Below are 25,304 nucleotides of genomic sequence, written 5' to 3' on the forward strand. Positions count from 1 at the left end.
TTTCCCTTATCAGCCTCCACTTAACTCTGTCCTGCTTTCAGCCTGCTGTAGGTCAAAGGTCACTTGCTGTTTTAATTCTGATCATTGCTGATAGTATAAACTCACTGTCAGGAGTCATGCTCACACTGACTGAAAACATGTCAGCAGCCCCGCTTTAACTTTAGGTCACTGTTACTGTGACGCTCTCTGATTGGCTGTCAGTTGGTGAAAGGAGCCTTTGTCTCTTCTTTGGCTTTACGTCTTCTTGTAAAGATGAGAATATTCTGTGCAGTGAGAAATCTGAAGCTTTATTCATCTTTGCAATATTTAAATACAGTTGGATCTCTGAGTCGACTGTAGACGTGCAGGAAATATTTAGTTTGGGTTGGGTTTGTGTGCTGGCATCACTCATGCCTTTAACATTACATGTTGTTTTATTGTGGGTGGGGGGTTAACAGTTTGTCTGGTGTTTTTGTCTGTATGTACAATGTTTTTTAATTTCAACTTGAAAATGTCCAAACAAGGGAAGCTGTGTTTTATCATTCCCCAAGTGACTCGAATTCCCTTTCGTCCGATTTAAGATTGATATATGAGTATGTTTGCAACTCAAACTTTCAGTAAAACGCATTCATACAGACTTCTGCTGTGTAACATTTATTTAAATGCCCTCTGTGAACTTATATCTGCTGATAGAATCTCACTGCAATAATATTCACCATCAGGATCTTGTTATTGTAAACCACAATGTTAAACAGTGTCTCAGATTTGACATTTAAGAAGATGACTGTCTTTCTTACTGATGTGGTTTATTTATTCTCGCCAGAATTCTTTAACAGTGAATCAGATAGACATGCACCATCTGTTGTGTTCCCATACACTAATTAATAATGTTGTACAAATACAGAAGTGTAAATAAGAAAATAAACACATATTTTTAGAATTACATAACAGCCCATTTTTGCTGGCCAGGGTTCAGAGAGCTTCCACGTTTTTTTGTTTTAGCAATATGTTCATCTACCGAGGACTTGTCTGTAAGTTTGGTGCTTTTGTGTGTTGAGACTGGTTCTTAAGGAAAGTTTGACATAGCCAAACTTGGCTGGCTCAACAAATCCTAAAACGGCACTCAGATAACCACCATCTGTGAGAGCGCTATCTGTTAACTCTCCACCTCTGTGCACGCTCACATACAACATGAATCAACCGGATGCCGTCGACTTCAATCAGCGCTCCGCTTTCTAGCATAAGAAAGGCATTAGCCTGCATACATTGAAACTTTCAAAGCTTCACATTGTTGTCACACAGGTCTGATACTGTCTCACATCCTGCTCAATAAGACGTGAAGATAACTAACTTTTTGTCACCTAATCAGTGCTTAAAATCTTATCTTCTATAGCTGCAATTCCAGGAATGAAGACTTCAAGACTTAGCATCAGATTAAGGTCAAGCATGAATATGCATTTATACACAATCACCAACTGAAGACATGTAAATTCATTGGGCAGAGCGACACAGTTTGCACTGCTGTAACATAATAGCTGAGCTGATATGACTTAGCTTCCCCTCAGCAGGTTTCTGCAAAAGTCCTTTATATTTAGTTTCTTTAGCAATTCCTTTCCTGCCTTTCCTGACACCTTTCAAAGTTTTTCTTTGGGCACTGGCTGCCTTTTCGCTCATTTACAGTCCCGTCCTTGTACGTTACCGTTTTCAGTGAACTTTTTGTTTTGTTTGTTTGTTAGTTAAGCCACTTAAAAATGGGGCTTCTAACTCAAGTGATGAACTGAAAACAAACAGCTAGCAGCCTGTCATAGCCTGTTTCTTTAGTTGTCTATGAAAAATTCCAAAGGTAACAAAATTTCACAGCACAAAATAGTTTTTTTCCTCACCAACACCTGGCATATTTCAATATGGTGTGCAGTTTGGCCTCAAAAGACAAAATAGGAAACTGGACAGGTGGCAGGCCTAAAGTGGAGGTGGTATTGGAGATCTGGTTAAAATGAATGAATCTCTTTGTACTCCCAAAGGTTGATTCTGTTCATCTGGACGTAGCGTTTTCAGTGGGAGAAGCATCTCATTTGAATAATTTGTTGGATGAAGTTGAAGTTGAACACCTTCAACTTCATTGTTTGAAAATTTGGAGGTCTTTGCAATATTATTCCACGAAGGAGAGATAAGTTGAAGGAACTAGATAGGATTTATTGAAATGGATTGATATGTTTAACCTGTAATGTGAGATAGCGTCAGAGAAAAATGCCTGATTTTACCTACACTCAGCTCCAGGATAGCTTTTTAGCTCAGAAATGGGATGGAGATGGAAATACAGACTTCCACACCGGTGCTTAGTAAGAACAATACAGTGGAAAGTCTTGCTGCGATGACACTGTCACCATCTGTGTCCAAATCTCAAGGCAAGAATAACAAAGAAGCCCGGAACCACATTGTGGGGCTTTTCAACAACTGTCATCAAAAGAGAAATCAAAGCAAAACCAAAACTGTGCAAGTTTGGGTCCGTAGCAAAACCACAAAGCTGCAAGTATGTGCAAGTGAGCAATCCAAAAACAGCAGCACAAAGGAGGTGCTCAAAGAGGCAACCTCGAAGGATCTGTTTAGCTTTCTGCTCTCGCGGGTGGAGTCATTCGGCTCTTTCATTGCACCTCGTATGGTGAAGGTGGAGGTCATTTCTTTCTCGTAGTTACACTGAATGAATGATAGAATATTTAAATTGCACATTAAACTGATCAGAATGTATTCTGTTTATCCCTCTTTACATTTGGATATCTCATTATGATTATGACTACATCTCAGTTCACTGACATAGGGGAGACCGGGGATAGTTGTAACATTTTTGACATTTCTGTCTGTAAATTGGAGCTCTTTTAAGGTAGTGGATTCAAAATGTAATGCAAAGTATTTACATGTCTCTGCTATTAAATAGTGCAGCTATTTTCTCTGCAGCACAATTACCCATTGCATGGTATGGTCTCAAACACGAAGAGTGAAATGTTACAATTAACCCCATAGTCTGGGTTAGTTGTAACATATCCTGGGGTAAAATGTAACACAATGAAATAAGGGTACTAACAAAACATTAACATGTAATCTTTGTTTATTCAACACATGAATGCACTTAGAGCCATTTATGTAGCTGTGTGTGTGTGTGTGACAGAATGCAGACATCTAGCTTTTGAACATATTCCAACCCCCCAAAAAAGACAAATTATGGAAATTTCTGCAACTGAATATTTCATTAATTTTGGTTGGTCTTCCTTGAGTTTGGCCTCATTGGCTCAGTGGGCATTATAACCTACAACTCTTGCACCAATTTTGAACATAATAATGAAGCTGAAAAAATGTAGTTGTTCACCAGCATCGCAATTCCATTACTTTTTATCATGGCTTACCTTGGTGTGGTTTGCAAAGTGCTTCAGAAAGATGAGGAAATCTTTCTCACACCCATCCTGACTTATTTCCACTACCAGTATTTCCTACTGGTCCATCTCTGACACAGTGGTCTGCATAATGTATGTGTGGGAACACAAACAGTGGAGGAATTGTGTTGCCAATGGCATTAACTGCATATACAAATGTGACCAGTGAACCTCTCTCTGCTGATGTCGTTGCCCTAACTTGTTTAATATAAGTTAAAGTAATAGTGTGGCAACTTGTAACATTTGCATTGTTACAACTAACCCAGACTGTTGCTGTTACAACTGACCCAGACTCCTATAGCCATGAACTAGCTAACATTACAGGCAACGGCTAAAACATTAGCACTAAAGACCTACACAGAATATATCCCCATAGACATACAAATAACATAATTTAAGTTTGATGAGTTTAACTGCAAAGCAGATAATGCTATTACAAATTGAAATAAAGTAGAAAAACTTACTTTTTGGCATATAAATTACTTTTTTTCGTGTTAAATTATCTGTGTTTGACAAAATGTGCTGATTTTTCACATGTGATAGCAGAACTGAATTGGGCATGCACAGGATGAGTCACATCATTTGAAACTTAGCCCTGATTGGAGAAATTGGAAGTGTTACAACTGACCCACGTTACAACTATCCCCGGTCTCCCCTACAGACCTGCTTGCTTTGCATTTAAAGCACTTTGCGTTACTTTTTATATATTTGGTGTATATTGAGCCCCCTCCTTATGTCCTCCAAATATTTCAACGAATGCAACCTCAGCAGTGAAACAGCATGATTATGGTTCATGAGATGATTGTTTCTGCTCATCGTTCTGGATTCCAGAGACAACAATTCAACCTAATTACACGCAAACACACAACACAGCGAGTCTTTCTGCTGCTGATCCGACATGAACGAGACGGATGGAAACTCATCGCCACCACACGCTAATGACATCAGCACCACGCGCTTAACTTGTCATGAGATTTTACCCACAATGCCATGTGAACAATGAGCGTGTCACTGGATTCGATGACTGAAGCTGTCAGATGCCGGGCAGGATGTTTGACTTATAACCCGCATGGGAACAGAAACAGACAGAAAGCGATCCGGCGTGTTTATATTCTTCAGAGGGTCTGCAGGTGTTTGAGCGGCAGCACTCACATTTTCATTTGATGGTTTTTCAGCTTCGCTTCACATGTTTTCAATCAGCCGAGATGGCCAAGAATGCAGACCGCAGAGTCAACCGTAGCCTTCAAAATAAATGGATCTATGGGAGAAAGCTGTATTTTCAAAATAAAAGTCCTTAAACGGTGGGAAGTCAGCCGTGCTGGAAAAAAACGAGACGCTTCACAGGTTACTCAGTGTGCAGGTTTAAAGATAGTTTGTTTTAGAATAGTCTGCTACCGTGCTGCACCACAACCATCAAGAAACATCTGCACATGCTCAGTGCTGACCTCGCTCGACCTTAAACAGATGTTTGTGGTTAAGCCTCTATGCTGCAGCTGACCAAGTGAAAAAAAACTTTAAAAAAAGGTTCCTTCAGAAACATAAAAAGTAATCCACCCTCAGCGGTGCAATGAGAACATTAACATCAAAGTATAGTCGAATAAGGCAACGTAATATATCAAAAACTCCTCTGTAGCTCAAACAGTAAGAGGTCACAGGGTATATTTGAAGTATGAATGAAGTTACCACAGGAAAGTGATTGGAAAGTTTTCCTTTTATGGTTCATTATGTTTGCACTTTTTAAATGTTGTCCGTTTACATACGCCATCAGTGTGAAGTTAACAGTTTTTCAAGGTTTTTCTCTTTCACCCATTTGCTCCCATAGTCATGGTGGCGGAGCTGCCATGCATGTGGTTGGGCTAGATTGGGTTTAAACTGCCAACCCTGTGATTAGTGGGCAACCCACTCTGCCCCCTGAAACATGTCTCAGTTTTAAAGACACACTTGTAAAGACGTGAGGTTAGAAAGACCTGCTAGATACAAACCAGTGTGTGTGTGTGTGTGTGTGTGTGTGTGTGTGTGTGTGTGTGTGTGTGTGTGTGTGTGTGTGTGTGTGTGTGTGGCAAGTGTACACAGCTTCAAGAGAAACTATTCTTTTATCATATGCTTGGATATAAAATATATGAAAATACTTTTATGCTTTTGGGGGAATGCACACAATTTAAACATCAAATATCATCACTTAATTTATCTGATCATCACCAGCATCTTATCCAACACTATCTGTAAGAAATATTGCAGAAATATATAGAAATATTATTAAGAGATATTTGAGTTTGTTAGCTGAAAGAATTTGGTCAAGAAAATATTCACCTATTACTCAAACTAACATTTTAAGTTGAACTTAAAGAAGCCAAAAACTGATTATCTGATCGTCACATTACTGTCGTGGTGGTTTTGGTTTCTGTTTGGATTCACAAACCCTCCAGCATGAAATTGTAGTTTTTAATTAATGTCTTCTAGACTTTGCGATTCCTGTTTTGTTTCATTATCATTCTAATAATTTTGAGCTTTAGTTCTCGTTGTGTTATTTGAGTTTCTGTGGCGTTTTGATTACCAGCTTCTGGTTTGTGTCTTCAGTCTTCCCTATCTGTTCCTCTCTCGTTGTCTTATCTTTCTGTGTCTTCGTCCTCCAGCGTTCTCTTGTCTCTGTTTTCATGTTTTATGTGAATCTTCTCATTTCCGTGTATAGTGTGTGACTTTTGGATCCCAGTTTAACTTTAAAGGTTAGTTATCGTCTGTTTCCTGTGTTGGTTTTACTTCCTTGCTCTGCCTGATTTTTCTGTGTTGAGCTGTGCCTCCGGTCTCCAGTCGCCGAATCAGCCCTCTGCTTTTACACAGTCCTTTCTTCTGCTCGTCAGCATATCTGCTGTTGTTGGTTTGAGGATTTTTGATGGTTTCAAATTTTGGACTTTGTTACTTTGTGTTCAGTCTGAATTAAAGGCTCACCTTTTGTTCTATGTCTGACTTGAGTTCTCTAAACTATGACATTTAGGAACGTTTCCCTTTATTTTATTTTATGATAACGGTATTTCAAGGGAGTGCATGTTATTTTTATGCTTTTGATGTTGCATCGCTCATGTTGGCTGTAAGATTTTGCTTCATTAACGGTTGCCCAAATCATGGGTAAATATTACGTGTAGTACCTCCTTTACAAAGCTCTATTAAGATTCTGCTTGTGGGTTTACTGTTAAACATAGCATTTATGTATGAAAGTGTAACACTGTGTTATGTGCTGTGAGGTCTTAAGGATGTCACAGCACTTCACTCTCAGAGTGCGAGCTTCGTTTTGGTTTCTAGAGTTTCCAGAAGTAAAACAGAGATCAGGCTCCTCTCCTGTGGGACCAGCTCCCAGTTTGGGTTCAGGAGACAGACATCTCTGCTTTAAGATCTTTTTGATAAAGCTTATAGTCGGGGCTGGATCGGGTGATACTGAACCCTCCCTTATCCTGCTATAGGCTCAGGCTGCTGAGGGACTTATCATGATTCACTGAGCTTTTCTCCATCTCTACTCATGTTACATCCACTACTGCATGTCACTGACTTTTGTTGGGATTGTCTCATTTTGTGATTCTACTGTTATATTTGTGTGTCTAACAGGAACTGGTGTGCGTTTGTGGTCACAAAGACGGTGAGTTGTGTGGTTGAGGATGGAGTTGAAACCTACGTGAAGCCTGATTATCATCCCTGCAGCTGGGGGAGTGGACAGTGCAGCCGGGTGGTGGTGTGAGTACACACTCTCACACACACTCACACACACACACACATAGTGTGTGAATCAGAGTCATCAGTTTGTGCTCGTCCTGGTTCTCTGCAGTTATCGGACCTACATGAGGCCGCGCTACAAAGTCGCCTACAAAATGGTGACAGAGATGGACTGGAAGTGTTGCCATGGTTACAGTGGAGCAGACTGCAACATTGGTCCAGTTGGTGGAGGAGGGACTCAGATATCCACCACCAGACCTCAGCCCGGACAGGGAGGGGGGACGACCAGTGGACAAGGTGGAGGAGGGCATAGTTATGGGGGAGGCAGTTCTGGATCTGGACAGTCTGGAGGAAACGCGGGTGAGTGGATTTTCATTTTGTTCTTTTATTCACATGAAGTTCGGCAGTTTAAAGAAAAGCTGTGGCTGGAGTGCATGAAGACAAAGACGCACATCCTCAGTCCATCTGCTGCACCATGAGATGGGACTGAATGTAGACACTTTAAAAACCAGCGGAGATTCCTTTTATGAGAATTCCCAGTGAGATTCTCCCTGTTCTTAGGATCTAACACGGCTTAACATTCGACACCAGACCCAGATGGACTCAATAAAAACCAGAGCTGAAGCAGGAACTCAATCGTGCACTGAATCGTTCTTTATTTTCTCTCTTTGCTGTCATCTCAGTAATCATCAGCAAGCTGCAGCAAACAGTAGCATCTGATATTAGTCGATCAAAACTAATCTGCAGCCTTTGCTCACTTCTTCTGGTGAGAGCCAGTTCACTTCGTAAATCAATCACTATTCAACCAAACGGCTAAAAGCTGCTCGCAAAAAGGAGAAAATGGAGCTCGGTTCTCAGTAACATAGTGCTGACCACATGTCTCCTTTGTTTTTCAAACAGGGGCACTAGCTTTGCCAGTGAAACACCATCATCTAATTAGTCAGTAAAAGACTTATGATATGATATCTTCATGCAGAAGCATCTTTTTCCAAGAGATGTGAGAAGTGTGAAAGCAACCAAAGCTTGCATTTGTGTAAAAGAAGCAGCTGGTTGTGTGTGACAGTGTTGACTGCTGTCAGGAAGCTACTGCTGGAAATTCTCAGCAGCTGTTTGTTTAATGTGTGAAATAAAAACTATGACTGAAAGTGTCTCTTGGTGCCGTGACAGGATTCTGTCTATTCTAAAGAATGATAAAAATGGAAATAAAAGAGAAACTCTTTTATTTTATTAAGAGTTTCTGTAACCGCTTCATTTCTTTCCTTAACGAGCAGACAACGAGAAGATGAGACAGCTGGAGGAGAAGATCCGCAGTCTTACAAAAAATCTCCAGGACCTTCAGTCCACCATGAGCACCATGAATGAGCGCTTACAGGAGGAGGGCAGCAGGAATGGACTTGGTGGAGGAAGCTCAGGAGGGAGAAACCCTGCGGATGCCGCTCAGCCCGAGATTAAAGAGACGATTCACAGCATTCAGACCAAACTGGACCAGCTGGACAACCGCACACAGGTGAGCTGGTTTTCAGCTTTACTGGGAGGTTATGTGGACTGAGTAAAGAAGCTAAAACAGGAAAAGATGTGTTATGCTGTTTGTGTTTGTGCTGGTGTTTTAATCAGAAACTGTTTCACCTTCAACAGGCTCACGATAAAACCCTGGTCAGCATCAACAACCACCTGGTGAACGGGAAAGGTAATGAGTTGGAGGGAGGTGTGTCTGGAGGATCGTTAAGTGAAGGACGGCTGAACTCACTGAAGGAGGAGATCCTGAGCGAGCTGGAGAGGAGAGTGTCGCTGTCCTGCTCCTCCTGCCAGGTATCAGACAACTTTAATAAGCCGATATTCCAAAATCTTTCTAGCCGGTGTTTTTCAGTAAGATTAAATTCACTGCTGGATGTTTTCAGGCCGGTGTGGAGGATCTGCGCAAACAGCAGCAGCAGGACCGTGAGAGGATTCGAGCTCTGGAGAAGCAGATGAACGCCATGGACGTCCAGTATCGGCAGAGCCTGGACGGGCTGCGGCGGGACGTAGTGCGTTCACAGGGATGTTGCGACATCATCAGTGACCTCCAAGATCGCGTAACTGATGCTGAACGCAAGATCAGCACGGCCTCTGAGAACTTTGATATTCTGCAGAACCGCCTGGACAGGGAGCTCAGCGGACAAGGTGGCACCAGTAGCAGCGAAAACACTGGGTCCAGAGGACAAGGGTTACCTGTTGGTGGTGAAACTGGCGGGCATGGTAGGGATGCCATGATAACAGAGGAACGCCTGAACAACCGATTGAAGGATCTGGAGCGACGGGTCAACAGCACTATGCAGAAAACCGAAGAGAGCTGCTCATACTTGGAGAACGACGTGAAAGACTACTTCCACAGAGAACTGGACGAGCTGAGGTCCGTGTTTCTGGAGCGGTTTGATGACCAGGCCGACAGGATCGCAGACGTGGAGCTGGACGTGGAGCAGGTCAAGAACAGCATACGTGATCATGACAAGCGGCTGTCGAAACTAGAAAACACCACCTCCCAAATGAACTGGAGGCTGGAGAAGTGTGGCTGTGTAGTGTCTGAACAAGGAGGAGGAGGAGAAGGAAGAGGGAGAGGTGACGGGGGATATGGAGGTGGAAGTTGGGGAGCAGGAGGGGGTGGATCAACAGGAGAAGGAAAAGAGGGGGGTAACAGAGGGGATGGAGGTGGGACGTGGGGAGCCGGAGGAGGAGGAGGAGGAAGTACAGGGGGAGGAGGACGCTGGGGAGGTACCGGGGGAGGATTACCGGGAACGGGAGGAGAAAGAGACAATTCAACCAAGAAGTCTCTGGAGTGGAGAGTGGTGGCTAACGAGGATCAGATTCGACATTTCAACACTCAACTCAAAGACCTGTCGATGTCCGGAGACTCTCTGTATGACAAGGTGAGTCATACATCTGGCTCAGCACAACAAATAATTACAGGACAGATTAAGAATTCCTTGCATGTTCAAATAAATGTCCTCTGTATAAACACCTTAACATTATAGCGCATCGACTAGATTGGACTCCTGAGCCAAAGAAAATCATTTTTCACAATAACTCAAAGACTCTTGATGTGCAACTGAAAGTCTTATTATTCAAAATAATGTTATTTTAAAAGCTCCAAAAGGCACCAACAGCTCGAACAGGATTGAGAGGGTGGGTTTAGTGACCTCAATTAGCTGACATGAAGTTTAGCAGACAGCTAGCTTTCACGGTCACCTCTGTTAGCATTTCTGTGCTAGTTGAAGTGGTCCCACCCAAAATGCTGTATAACTTTAAACTTTAAAGGGGTTATTAATTAAAAAAAGACCCCACAGAGATGTTACGAAGAAGTAAGCTAGCTGTATAGACTGACACTATCCGGTCGTTAAGTGATGACGTGACGAATCCTACTTCCGGGCCTAAAGTAGTCTGCGTTTAATATGGCTTTTGTGTTGTTAACATGTTTAATGTTATGTATTTTCTTCTATTTAATCTCAAAAAGCTCCTAAAACAGTCAGTGATCACTGTTGACCTCCCTCGGCTTTTATTACCGCTAATCATTTATTTAAGCTCAGTTTTTAAAACCTTAGGATGTAACTACAGCCCATCCCATGCAGCAGTATATGAATGACTTACCTCGTATTGTGGATGGATTATCTCAGTTGTTCTCCTGGCTGAAGTTTGGTCCTTTTACAGCATCCTGCCATGCGATTACATTTGTTCCTGACCACCGAGAACACTCACGTTAACTTTTATCGAGTGGAAAAAAAGTTAGCTTGTTTATATTATGCTAACATAGCTGTGTCGCTAGCGGTCACGTAGCACATCATTATATACCAGCTAGCCAAACTTCAGTAACCCTACAAACGTCACTGCTGTTTAGTTTTCTGTCTTCATTTATGTTGGAAGTGATAACAGAGATGTACGTTTTAATTTGTTTCCAAAACCCCGCAGTCAGGACATGCTATATTGTATTTAGATAGAAGCTAGCGAGCTAACTCCCTGCTAACTTCTAACTCCGTTAAATGTCATAAATTCCGTTTTCATGGATGCCTGGATGTTAAACTCAATTGTTACACCTGGTAGAGCAGAACGCTGATCATTTTATTAAAGATAAAAGACTTTAGACAGTTTTTCAACTCTCATTAATGCCATAGTGATCGTTTGATATATGGACCTGCAGCGGAGTTTAGGCCCAGACACGGCTAGTGACGTCAGACTTAACGACCGGATTTATTAAACTGGGTTGTAGACATGTTTTTCTGCTGTAGAGTTGGGAATTTTAACATTGCCTCCAGTGGCCATTCTGAGGAACTGCAGTTTTTTGGCAGATTTTATTTTGTGGGTTTTTTTTATTCCTAAAAGTTGCTGCTTGGTTGGATGTTTTTTATCTTCACCTTTATCTTATTTCGCAAAGTTTGTAATATTAATCAACGCACTTAAATTAAAACTGTGATGTGTGGATTATAAACTGACTTTTGTGTCAAAGAAGCTCAGATTTTGTGACTATGCAGTCATCTCATTTGTTAATATTTAAATCAATAATCAGGTTTTGGACCTGACCGATGACGTCGGTAAAATCAAAGCCCTGACCGGTGATCACGGAGAACACTTTAACCGAATCGTGACAGTGGTGGAGATGCTGGGCGAGGACTGCGAGCTGTGCGGGAAGGTGGAGGAAGAGCTGCAGAAGATGAAGAATTATTCCCAGAATGCGCTATCCAATATTCAGAACCACATCAACAGAATCCAGAACAGACTGGATTCAGAGGGAGACAGCTGCTTCCAGATGTGCTCAGTCCTGCAGAGTGAAGTCAGTGTTCTGAGGGATGATGTCAGGAGGTGCACCAACCAATGCAAGAGCAACCCGGACATGACCACAGGTCAGATCTGTTTTTTGTTTTTTTTAACTTAACCTCATCTCCTGGTAGAACTGGTAGGGATGTAATACTGGGGCAGGAAAGGGTCAGAGTTCAGAGTCTGGACCGCTGTAGGGACAAAATTGCCTCTCTTTCTCTGTGTCCTAAATCCTGGACACAGATGGGAGCCACTCGAACACAGAATGTAAAATATGTGAGGGATCTTGGAGAATCCTGTGGGCAGTTTTAATTGTCTGTTTTTCACACAGGGCAGACAGAGCTCTAACAGGATGTCCATGAACAGCTTGTATTGGTCTATTATGTCTGCTCAAAGTTTCTTCTGATGTAATACTCAGGGATTTGCTGGGTGGAATGGGGCATTTTCCTCACTACATTTCTGTCCCTGTGTTAAATTATTTCTATCCCTGGTGGAGATATAAAAATATAAACATTTATCCCCCGCTGTGATTTTTAGCACTGCATCTTGAAACTGTCTACAGCACAGTCATATCCAAAATTGATTTCCACCCCGTATTCATAATCCTGTGACCGCAGAGATGAGTCTGCAGAAGGAATATTCTGGAGTCTTTTCAGTATGTGGCCAAGCACTGCTGTTTCAGTGTGAAAACTACAGCTAAGTAAATAAAAGATGAATTAAGAGGATTCAGCTATGTCGAATCATCTGCATTTGAATAATCTACAAAGATGAAATGCGTCTTCTTATTTCAACGTGTTGAACTGCAGTTATGCACCAGGGTGTCCTGCATTAGTAGCCTCTTTTATTTGCGTCTGAAGACATGTTATTTGCATGGTTCGCTCTGATGGTGGAGCTGCTGTGATGAGCTGATAGTGAGCTCCTGACCAAAATACAGTCATTTCTGATACTGATTTTTTCAAGCATCAACATATTTTAAGGGGAAAAAAATCCTGTAAAGCAAAGTTTAATTAAATAGATATTTTTGTTTTTACCACTTGAACACATAATTCATAGGCAAATTCAATCCCCAATAGGTGTTGATCATGCTAGACCTGGTGGCACAGATGACAACAGTGGACCGCTGGATCCTGCGAAGCCTTTAGATGGCCATAGCGTGAATGAAGGCATCAACAATAACCACCTGAAAACGCTGCAGGGCGAACTGTCCAATGTCATCCTCACCTTCAGCTCCATCAACGACACCCTGAAGGGTCTGGAGCACACGGTGCAGAAACACGACAGCGTCATCACGGACCTCGGTGAGCCGAGCTCAGGAACAAACATAGCTTTGCATTAAATGCCTCCAGCTAGTGTTCACTCTGTCACCCTCTAAATCCTGACAGGAAATACTAAGGATAAGATCATCTCTGAGATAGACAAAGTCCAGCAGGAGCTGACAGAGCACATCGAAGACAACCGGAATCGTCTGGATAAGATGGACAGGGACATTCGGCGATTTGAGAGTACAGTGCTTGAGATGGGAGACTGTAAGAGGTCTGGAGACGGGCTTGAGAAGAGGCTGTCGAAGCTGGAGGGAGTTTGCGGACGACTGGATGGGGTCTCTGACTCCATCCTCAAAATCAAGGAAGGTATGGTTCATTTTGATGGTCGTGTCTATAATAATGGATTGCATTTATATAGCGCTTTTCGAGACCCTCAAAGCACTTTACACTTCCACTATTCATTCAAGCTACAGTTGTAGCCACAGCTGCCCTGGGGCAGACTGACGCCATCTCTGGTCATCACCAGTAGGCGGCAGGTGAAGTGTCTTGCCCAAGGACACAACGACCAAGACTGTCCGACCCGGGGCTCGAACCGGCAACCTTCCGATTACAAGACAAACTGCCAACTCTTGAGCCACGATCGCCCCAATGTTTACTACTATGTTTACTCTTCCTTTAAAAAGCCTATCATGTGTTTTCATCTTGGACATGCAAATTTGTATTTGAGCTGGTAACAAACACAACATGTGTGCCGGTGTCTCCGTGCCTCACTGAGGTTCAGATGATTCAACATGGAGAACATATTGAAATCGGGTATAAAAAGAAATCAATCAAGGAAAAATAAAAACAGTTTCATCGTTCATGAGAAATTGTTTTTCCATGTAGACTTGCATTGTGAATAAGCAGGACAATAATTCAGGAAGAGGAGATTATGTTGGGTTTTTTCTAACCCGTGCATCTGTTAGAAAGGATGTTTACTCCATCTTTCCCTGGTATAGATACTACTCTGAGTTGCAGGTCAGCTAGAATGTTTACCTGTCTGCTAGTTATCACTTCCACTAATTAAAGTAACTACTTTTTGCTAAACATAATAAACCAGATGGATGTAACAGTAGTTCATCTTTGTGTACACTCTATGTACTTACATGTTGCAGGATATATTTACAACACCGGGCTGGCACCGTGTCCTTACTGGGACACTACAGTGCCCAATATGTGCAAATCAAAACTCCAATCGTGCTGCGGACCGACAGCTGATGCAGCTGTGCTCCAGCTGTGTTGCTGTGGTCAGAAAGTGAGTTCTTCAGCTGGAATTCAGAGAAAGTGAGCTTCTCATTTCTCTAGAAACATCTTTCACTGTGTTTTTTCTGTCCTGACGTCTTCAACTGGATGACGTGAGGAAAAAGTTGAGGGTACTGCCGCGTACCAAGTGTGTCATGTTACACGAGAAAGACGAACATATGTTCCTCGTGCTGATTTTGATGTTTTGATGTTTTCCGTGTTTAGGACTGAACAAACACGTTTCGAGTTTGTGGACGTGTGTTTCTGGTCTGAATGACACCGTTATCCGTCATGGAGGTCTGCTGGACTTTATCCAGAACGGCCAGGACGACATCCACAGCAGAGTGAAGAACCTGAACTCGAGCTTGAACCAGGTCTCCCGAGACCTGCAGGGTTTGTCAGAGCATGACCTGACGGGTGAGCTGCTCCTTCCTCTGATTCTGTTTGGGGGGTTTTCAGCTACAGTGTGATTTCTCAGCACAGCTCCCCTCTGATCTGAATAACATGAAAAGAGGGTTGCAGGGTTTTTATTGGCTTGATGTACTGACTTTGTCTTGGGGACCACCAATCATTACAACAGTGCTCTCAGACAGACTTAGATCTCTTAGATTAGATATTTATTAACATCCTGATGTGCTGAAATCCTCACAAGGATATCTAATATAGATAGACTGATGAAAGGTGAAGCTTCTCCGTGTTTACTACAGTTTACCACATGTGAAAGTAAATGTACAGGATGAGCTGCTCAGTTATGTTATTAATATGAAGCGCAAAGATATTTATCAGAGACGTTTGATGAAGTTCCTGAAGTACAGTAAACGTTTTCAGTAACTTTCTGCCCTCTGCAGGACGAATCAAGCAGTACTCAGAATAAACTGGAGGGTTTCACAATAATGATTCAGAAAAAAACACAACGCACGTAAGAAAAAAACTGTGAGAAAGTACGTTCATGGTGTTTTGTTTTCTAGGCCCGGCACTGCTCAGCAGAGGTTTGAATGCTCTTTTGATTTACTCACTAACTGCAAAGCTAAAAGGGAGTTTGTGATGTCATCAGATCCAGAGGAAACTCCAGAGTTTGTCAGATGTACATGTTGTTTGTTGTTCTCTGTTTCCACTTGGAATATGCGCCTGGATTGTGAAAACTAATAATAATAGTAATAATAAGAATAATAGTATCCACAGCTCCACGTATGAAAAAATAAAAACTTAAATGTGGCATCTTTTCCTTCAAAGGTCACCTCTTTCTGCACCTCTGGACCGCTTCCTGCTCAGCTTCTATTTTTAAATTTTCCTCCTGAAGGCTCATTTTGACCTCATTCCTAGTGCAATTTCACATTGAACGTATTTAGAGAGCATACTTGTGATCTTTATATTAACAAGAAGATCCACCAGGACTGTGCTCTTGTTTTGTTGGCTTCTTTCTTCACATTCGTGGACTTGTGCAGCATGAATTTATCCCCCAGAGTGAAACCTCCAAAGAAGAGTTCATCTGTAATGTTGTGAATTGACTTTGTGTAGCGCGCAAGAAGGCAGAAGGTAAAGTGACTTTTGCCCACCACCTACCCTATTTGCCTATGGCTTCATCCTCTTTTCCCCAAATAAAATTCAGGTTGAAGGGTTGCTGTGAAATCTAAAAATAGCAGTCATGTTGGAGGCGGTGCACGGCTGCTCAAGGAGAGGACCTTGAAGGAAAGATTGCTAGGTTGGAAGAGGCTGCGAGGTTTTTATTTTTACTTTTATAGACAGAGCAGTAGAACTTTATTATTGCACTTTGCAACTTGTAACATTTGTTTTATTTCACTGTCGATCTGTTTGATGATGCATCAGCAGCCAACAAACAACAGCTTGAACTAAACCTGCAGATTTTGTCTTCAGTGTGTCGTCTGTTGTTCCGTGTCATTAAATATTAATGCCAAGTGAGCTGTAAAAAACTGTTTTGAAACTAAACCCTTCAGCTTCCCTTTCTCCAGTGAACTTAATGAACAGTAACGAATGATTGCGCTTGAATTACTGGGTGAATATAACGAAGCTTTCTAACATTTTAAAGTCTGTTGGCTTCATATCCAGTCAAGTCCAGTAGAAGTCTATGATCTCAGGATGACTAAAATGTTACAACAAAGCTGAAGGTTTGTGTCATTGCACAGGCCCACCAGGCCCACCTGGACCTCAAGGACACCCAGGAGAACGAGGCTTCAATGGGCTGCCTGGCCTCCCAGGGCCCCCTGGATTTCCAGGACTACAAGGAGAAATTGGCCCACCTGGTGAGATGGATATTTTACATTTATAGAGTGTGTGATATACAGGAAGACTAAAAGTCGTGAGTAAAGCTATTACTAAGCCAGCTAACATACCTAAAATCATATTTTTTTCACTACTTCCTGTTCGTTTTTTCACATTAAAAGTACAGGCTAAAAGCTCACTACACTCAAAAACAATGATTTTCACCCTTAGTAAACAGTAAGCAATAATTTTGAGCAAAAAGCAACTGAAATATATAAAATAATAAAATTTTCAAATCAAATGTTTATTTATAAAAACAAATTATCATGAGGAAAAATGGGTTTGGTATAAACTGAATGGGCACCAATCAAGTAAATTTAAATTTACCATCAAGTACTTATGTTTCAAAATTGCACGGACAATTTGCTTGTGATAAAATTAGTTAAAGTCAGCATTTTGGACGTAACATTTGTTTTACTGTAACCTGAAAATTCTTGAGGAAGTCAGAGGCATCATTGGAGGCTGATGAATGTTCATCTTCAGCAAAGCAAACAGCCGACATGTTTCTGTTGTTTGCTTTCTCACTTCTATTTGAAGTTAAACACACTGTTAACTGGTTGCTTTGGGTTTTATTGTTGCACCTTTTTATTATTCCACTAAACATGTCCTCTGGTTTCTTGCAGGTCCCAAAGGGGAAACAGGTACGTCTTTAATTAAGAGAAAAACCGGCTGAAGTAGAAGAACAGTTGTGTGCAGTATTTTCACTGTGATCTGGCTTTTGTTTGTTTCTCTCTGCAGAGCGGTGTGTGTGTTTCTCATTGTGTCTTTGTATCTTCTCAGGCCTTCCTGGCGCTGATGCTCAAATCCCCAAATTGTCGTTCTCTGCTGCTTTAACTGCCCCCATGGACAGAGCAGGAACCATCGTCTTTGACAAGGTCTTTGTCAACGAAGGAAATTTCTACAACCCGAGAACAGGTGAGCACGAACAGAGGCTTGCATCTGCAGGTTGTCCACTAGTCACAGGGTTAAGAGTTCGGACTCTAATCTTCTCCTGGCATTGTGTTGATGTCGATAATTAACCTATAAATTACTTTGATGTTATTTTATGTCCATATTTACTTCCTGTTTGTAATAACTGAAGTAAAGTGATATATTTAAAGGTCAAAAATTAGGATGTTGTTTGATGATCACTGAACTCCAGTTTAGAAACAGTTTCCTAGTTTTGATCAGAACTGAAGCCATCTGCAGCTTAATGAATGTAAAAAAACAACCTGTTACATATTAAACTAATGCATACATTTCCTGGTTGATCTCTGCTTTAATATACTGTGAACCGGTTCCCTGCAGGTATCTTCACTGCACCTGTAGATGGAAATTACTACTTCAGCGCCGTCCTGACAGGTCACAGGAACGAAAAGATCGAGGCAGTCCTGTCAAAGTCGAACTACGGCATGGCCCGCGTGGACTCTGGAGGCTATCAGCCTGAGGGCCTGGAGAACAACCCCGTGGCCGAGGCTAAAGTTAACCCGGGCTCTCTGGCCGTCTTCAGCATCATTCTGCCTCTGCAGACTCAGGACACGGTGTGCATCGACCTGGTGATGGGCAAACTGGCTCACTCTGTGGAGCCGCTCACCATCTTCAACGGCATGCTGCTGTATGAAGACAAGTGAGCATTTATATCGATTTTTTGTGAACAAAAAGGCCTGAGGACCTGAACAGCGCTGTTTAAGATTCATGACAAACCCACAGGAGACGGGTCCATAAAGTATGATGTCACTTCCTAATTTGGGAGTGATCGAGAACTGATGACAGAGTATTTTTCGATGAAGCTTCCTGGTTGATTTCAGCATCAGTATAACGTGTTTTTAACAGATCACACAGACTGCACAGAAAACTTTTTCTTCAGAGGAGGCTTTACGTCACCTCTCATGTGGATGCCAGAGTGGATTTACTATAAACCCAGTCAGCTGATCTGATGTAGTCACATGGTCTGACCTCAGAGCAGCGCTGTGAGAACTGACGTCCCTGTAAACCAGGATAAGCTGATGCCTGCCAGACCTGCTTCCTCCTACTAGAAAGCCTCTGGAAACACACCGACGCATGTGGTGAAGAGTTCCAGATTTAACCGTGTAACGTGCTGTTAGTGCCCTCTATAGGCCGCAGAGCTCATTACAGCAATAATGTGAACAAGCATTCTGATGATTTATAGATGATTGGCTGCCACATAAAGTTTTTACTGAGGGCGGTGCTACAGAAAGTTTGTGAAGTCACAAAAATGCTATTAAAGATATCAGTTAACGATCATTAGAGCGGTAGATGTTGAGATAAAGTGGATGTTTATCAAATGTAAGCCCCCTTCTGGGCAAATGAGCATGACTTTAAATGTTAATGCACTGTTACTCGTACCCACCACTCAGTCCACTCCCCCTGTGAAGCGCTTCCTGCCACAACCGCTCCGTCTTGTCCAGATGTTGCTCTGCAGGCATTAGATGCTGACAGATGTAATCAGGTGGTGGGTCAGGTTTTCCACGAGGATGATGTTTAGTGCTGAATAGTGATTTATGAGCCTTCACTCCTGCCCCCTGATGGAGGTTTCCGTCGTCTTTTCTGTTGAGCAGATGTGCTGTTGATTCTTTTTCTTGATCTTCATCATTTTTAAGTGGAAATTGAAAAATGTCATCCCCCAGAAAATGAAAGGATACGTGCTGTTACCTTAAGAGGGGCGAAAACAGAAAGTGGAAAACGGAAATTTTTCTAGCACGCTCTTTGAAATATATTTTTCATTGCTGCAACCAGGTAGATTTAGTGCTTAAAAGGAACAAAACAAAGACTGAAAATAAGCCTCTTAACATGCAAAATTCTTAATTACAGAGAAACAAACTGCTCAGACTTTTCCGTACAGCTGTGCCTGTGACTGGTGAATCTTTGGATATCTGTTATTACTGATGGTGGGATATATCCCATCGCCACCCCAATGCCCTACCCTCACAGGTCAGTGGTCGTCATGGCAACATGAGACGTTGTGACTTTACATACGATGAAAGAAAACCAAAGAAAGCTTTTTTGCTCTGATGCTTTCTAACAGCAGAATGTTTATCTATTTTCAATCTGTGTGGATTTTCTTTTTAAACTGAGATGAGTTCACATTGTGAATGTTTTTATATTAAACAGCACTTTTTCTTGTTTTTATTGTCATTTTTATGTTCTAACAAATATTTATCACAGAATTTCACATTTATGGACAAACGTTAAAGGATGGAAATACTCCGTATTTTCTTACTGTCAAGAAATACCATAAAAGCACAGTGGTGGAAGAAATATTTTGATCCTTTACTAAGTAATAATACCACATTGTACTGTACTTAAGTAAAGAGAGTAACACCACTTGTAAAAATAAAGAATTACTATTAACGAGTCCTGCAGTCTAAATGTTATTTCAGTAAACAGCATTAACTGTCAGCAGACAGATATTGTTTGCTTTAAAACCCAGAAACCAAGCAAACTCTTACAGATGCACGATCTGTTTTTTCTTCGACACACAGAAGGAAATAAATTCATTCGGCATTTTATTACGAGTATAATCCACATTTGGTTCTGTACTTTGTATTTGTGGCAGTGAAAGAACCAGACATTTATTACAGATCATTGTTTACATTAGGATAACATATTTTTTGGTCTCTTGCTCTTATCGTGTGCTTATGCAGACATGGCTGATATATAGAAGAATGCTATGAGGAGTGTCTATATAATAAGCTTGTTTATGTTACCTTCGGTTGAACAGTTGTTTAGTGAGCAATGCTTAATTTCTGATAAAGCTTTTAAGATGACTAAAACATAAATGGGCAGATGCACTGGTAAAACATGCCCATCCAGGAAGACTGTAGAGCAGGGGTCTGAAACTCGCAGCCCGGGGGCCACTTGTAGCCCATGTCACCCCTACTTGCGGCCCGTATTTTGACCTGAAGAAATTTAATTTGGCCGTCGAAGTTACTTTTTTTGTGAGGGAGAATTTGTTTGTTGTTGAGTGCAATGTTAAAATAAGTTCTTTAAAAAGCAAAAAATGATGTAATATGATGGCAACATGATCAGAGAGCACAAACATGTTGAGGGACTGGCTGTGTTAGTTCAGTGAGAGTCAAAAACTAATGTGTACGCTTATGTCTGCATTTTAATTTTGTCAGGTCAGACAATATTTGAAATTTAAACAAAACACTACATTTTCAGAAATATTTGTGGGTGTTTTCTCATTTGTTTGTTTGTTTTTTTGTACTACTTGAAGACAAAAGTGGCCGTGGCCTGCTGCTCGCTTAAGTTTGAGACCCCTCCTGTAGAGAAAGTCCTCCTCAAAACAGTAGCTGTTAGCGGAGGTAACCCCAGCTCTGTGAGTATGTGCATAGCCCTGAATCTGTTCACCCTTGGTTGTGTAGGGTGACATACTGTAAGTCTCTCAGGCCCGGTTCCTGAGAAGGACATCTATGTTTCACTGGATCCAGTAAACCACTGGTGAGGAAGGAACATGGCAGTCAGTTCAACAGTGGGGCTGAGTCATGAGTTGTAATCATATAAAGTATAAAAGATGAGTGTATTGTCCAGCTCCTAACTGTAAAGGCCACATGTGTCTTAAACCTGTGTTTGTTTTAAAGGCCATCAGAGGCTGATACCTGGGATTGTACAAAGACTTCCAGTATCAGTCTATGAGAGAACAGCTCCTGGCTAAACACCTTCCTGATGGTTTCATTGTTTCAGATCATCCTGAATAAAATATGAAGTTCATTGTGTAAGTTTTGGTTATTCTCAGAGTTATAAACGCTGTGAAAGAAAGACAGAGATGTGGATAATTGTCATGATCCCCGCATCCCGCCAGCTGACGTCTGTCAGACGCTATGTTTTGTTTTTTCCCCTCTCTCGCTTCTGCTCTCTCTTTCTCTCTCGCTCTCCCCTGGCCCACGCACCTGGGGATGATCAGCACACCTGCCGCTGATTAGGACGATTGGCGTGCTACTTAAGATGGCAGACCGGCTCTACTCGTTGCTGGATCGTTGAGCCATCAGTGTCAGTCGCCCTGCTACTTGCAATTTGAACTTGTGAGTACTTCTGAACCTGGAAACTAACCGATTGTCTGTATGTGAGCATGAGCACGAGAAGTGGTGGAGAGAAGAGGAGCTGTTTGGGCTTAAGGAAGCTGTGTGGAAAGGATCATATTTTCCAAAAATTAATGTCATGTTGCGTTAAATAAGATGAAAAATTAGAAACTGAAATGTTTTTCCAACCAGAGGAGTCGCCCCCTGCTGCACATTATAAAGAATGCAGGTTTTGTAGCAGCTTCACTTTTCACCTGGAGAGACCTTGGGTATTTGTCACACTCGTCTACTGATGAATAATTTCTTCTGTCATTAAAAAAACTATTAAATCCACAGTCTATATTTCTGAAAACCCAGCAGGTTTGGCTTCTGCGCTGTCATTAGAAAAAATGCAGCATTGAATCCAAGTCTAACACATGAATACCAGATACACAGATCAGCATCTTTACAGTGTCTGTTTTTAATTCTCACAGTTTGGTAATTCATTGGCATGCTGCGCAGACCGTGAGGCTGAAATGTCTCACTCTGTGGTTGGAATAAAAATTAGTTCAGGTCCTCCAGTAGTGTAAAGAAACATAATGAAGTGACCAGTGTAGTAAGATATTAAAAACAGCAGTAATATATGTTAAAATATACAAATTCCTCTGTTTTAAAATATGTGACCTGTTGAGTTCACCTGAGCGGGGTTGAAGTTCCTGGGAACAGATTTCCGGACTGGCTGATAGCTCTGTTCAACGGTGATCGTTCACAATAGATATAGATGGCCTCCTTTACTCGTCTTTCAAACCATCTGTCTTCTCGGTCCAAAATGTAAACACTAGCATCCTTAAAGGAGTGACCTTTGACCTTCTGATGCAGATGTACAGCTGAGTCCTGTTGAGGTGATTCTTCTATTTTGTGCCTTTTGTTTTTCCTGCGTAGAGACCCGAGGACTCTTTGCTGCACTGTAGAGCTGTTTAGTTTCTGTCTGAGGGCGTCGCTGGGTCGGAGTCCTCCGGGATTCAACAAAATTCAACTTTCTCTGAAAAACTTTTTTTGACAGTGTTGTTCTGTTTGTCATTCGGTTTCTCCCAGGTTGGTGTCTGACCTTGTTTCCTGAGAATCCTCACTGATTTGATGAAGGCCCAGTTGGGAATTTACTTAAAACACATTCAAAACCTGTTCCTTCCTCTGTAAACGGAGTGTCAGCTTCAGTGTTGAGCAGAACCTAAAGAAGTCCAGCTGCCCTCTTTCTTTAACATCTCAAGGCTGCCATGACCGGGATTACTGAGATCCTACACAGACAGTGCATTGCAGAAGTAAAAACTATTTAATTAGCATACAATTACCATTTTTTCTATATGAAGGTTTCTAATTTACAACCCTATTTTTTGGTTAAGATATAAAAATTCCTAAAATTGTTACCAACTAAACATTATACCTCTTGGATTCTTGGATTACTTACTACTATTAGTAGGGTTAGTATTAGTAGTATTAGAACAGGTTATAGCCCTGATTCTTGGTTATTACAGAGAAATTACCACAAATGTTTGCAGTTATTACATTAAAGAATCGAACATATCATAATCACATTGTTACCTTCAAAGAAAAGGGATATTATTAAACATTTGTAACTACCCATCTGTGTTTTGTGCCGAAGAAACTTCCAGTGAGGTTGAACTGGGGTCATGTCATTCAGTAATTTGTACCACAAGATGAATCCGCCTTTAAGGCAAGTCGTTAAAATCACATTTTTATTTACAACCTAACGGCAAGGCTTCCTGAGGAAATATGGGAAAGGGCTAAAAAAGAATCAAAACAACAGCAGTGCACTTTGGAAACTATTTCGGCACTGGTAACACGCTGCCCCTGGGTAATGAAAGCTTCAGTTAAAATTGCAGATGATATTTACAAAAATAGCAGTAGTCATAGCAATAGAAGAAGTAACACAGTACATTGTGTTGTTGTCAAAAGTGCTTTGAGTGGTATTCCTCTGCAGCTTTGTTCCCAGCACAGAACAAAACTCAGCAGGGTCTTATGGGTAGACTTCTGCTGCAGGCAGGTGTTTCCAGATGTGCTGTCAGAGTTCTCCTGAAGAATAACAAAGAAACGGTGGAGGTTGCAGCAGACAACGAGACTCCTCGAGATGAACCAGAGCTGTTATCAGCCCAGAAACCAGTGAGCTCTAGAGTCTGTGCAGCCGCAGTCTGTGTGCAACAGCACAGACAAATAACAGAATCAAAAATCTGTGTCTTCATAGGGCATTTTAACTTTAAAGGACTGAGAGACACAACGATAATCATCTGCAAGCAGCAGTGAGGCAGAATGGAGCTTCCAGCACAGTTCAGGCTGCACTTCTGTGACTGTATTTTGGTGATTTGTGCAGAATTAGAGGTCTCCATTCTTAGAAAACTCTTATCCATCACACCACTGCAGTCAGGAAGACATCAGATTATTCTAAATTTGTTCTACAGCCGAACAACAGCAGCAGCATAAAGAATCCAAAAAATAAATAAAAAATAAAAATCACATTTTACTTTGTTGTTTCAGCTAAAAAACCACCAAACAAACAAACAAGTTTTTTTAAACTGAAAGAATAAAGTTATATCACTTTTGAGCTACTGTAAGTAAAATATACTAAGATACTAACAGTGGTGTCGTTAAACGCATAATATATGGAGCCGTGTTTTGCCGGCATTAATGTAAATAATTGTAAATCAGAGTTTTGCCAGAGGCAAGAATCAAACTAGTCCTTTAGTGTGCAGAATTTATAGCCTATGGGTTTCTCACTCACCAAACGCAATAAACACAGATATAAAAATACATTTAGGCAATAAAAACATTTGTCAAAGCAAAATCATGAACGTAAACACACATTGCAAATTTGACTATATTGAAATGAAGTGGCCTGATTTGTTTCCTGCATGCTGTGATTTGCATTTAATTTTACTGTGCTGAATTCTTCTACCAGGACTTTGGTGGAAAGCACAAATAAACTGTACCATTATTGGAATGTCTTGGTGTTGTTGTAAAACTTAAGCATAAGAAAAAGACAGAGGAAAAGACAACTGTGAGTTGAACGAGGTGCATTTTGATAAGCACGATTTTAATACATACATGTACATGTACAATACAAGGTTATGGACAATATCTGCAATGATTAAACAGTCATCATTCTGGTTCTCTCCGACTGTAAGTGGTAGAAGCATTGCCAATGTATGACTGTGTATTATAACTACCTAACAATAAAAATGCACCAGGTTGTTCCTGTTGGTTTGGGTTAGAGAGTGGTTGTTATGCCCTCTCAACATCTCTTCCATCAACTAGTGGGTGAACGTTTTAAGTGAGAGGCACAAACTGCCGGTGCATGTTCATGTTTTCTGCATATTCTGCTCAGAGTTGATTTGCATAATTCAGAGTTCAGTTACACTGGGTCTTGGTGCACCCCCTCACTTCATGCTCTGTCTGAAACAAGCAGCTCTGTGCCCTCTCCCTTTGAACTAACTTTCTTCTGATTGGCTGCCTCTGCCAAGATGAAGGCTTGGATAACAGGAGTGTGGAGCCTCTGTGTTCATAGCAAGAGCTGCGTGCCT

The 25,304-nt window shown here is 41.4% G+C and overlaps 1 protein-coding gene across 1 annotated transcript in view; it reads left to right on the forward strand.

Annotated features, from left to right (window-relative positions):
• Positions 1 to 20,065, forward strand: part of emilin1b (elastin microfibril interfacer 1b) — a 29,693-nt gene extending 9,628 nt beyond the window's left edge. The window contains exons 2-14 of the mRNA XM_004539839.5: positions 7,002 to 7,127; positions 7,219 to 7,466; positions 8,378 to 8,613; positions 8,742 to 8,915; positions 9,005 to 10,009; positions 11,641 to 11,974; positions 12,962 to 13,186; positions 13,271 to 13,516; positions 14,657 to 14,848; positions 16,576 to 16,692; positions 17,335 to 17,352; positions 17,492 to 17,626; positions 17,999 to 20,065. Of these exons, the coding sequence (XP_004539896.3) occupies positions 7,002 to 7,127; positions 7,219 to 7,466; positions 8,378 to 8,613; positions 8,742 to 8,915; positions 9,005 to 10,009; positions 11,641 to 11,974; positions 12,962 to 13,186; positions 13,271 to 13,516; positions 14,657 to 14,848; positions 16,576 to 16,692; positions 17,335 to 17,352; positions 17,492 to 17,626; positions 17,999 to 18,321 (3,379 nt within the window). The 3' untranslated portion in view covers positions 18,322 to 20,065. The remainder of the gene's footprint in view (positions 1 to 7,001; positions 7,128 to 7,218; positions 7,467 to 8,377; positions 8,614 to 8,741; positions 8,916 to 9,004; positions 10,010 to 11,640; positions 11,975 to 12,961; positions 13,187 to 13,270; positions 13,517 to 14,656; positions 14,849 to 16,575; positions 16,693 to 17,334; positions 17,353 to 17,491; positions 17,627 to 17,998) is intronic.
• Positions 20,066 to 25,304: the final 5,239 nt, after the last annotated feature.

Source organism: Maylandia zebra, linkage group LG1 (assembly GCF_041146795.1).
Source record: "Maylandia zebra isolate NMK-2024a linkage group LG1, Mzebra_GT3a, whole genome shotgun sequence".
Lineage (NCBI taxonomy): Eukaryota > Metazoa > Chordata > Actinopteri > Cichliformes > Cichlidae > Maylandia > Maylandia zebra.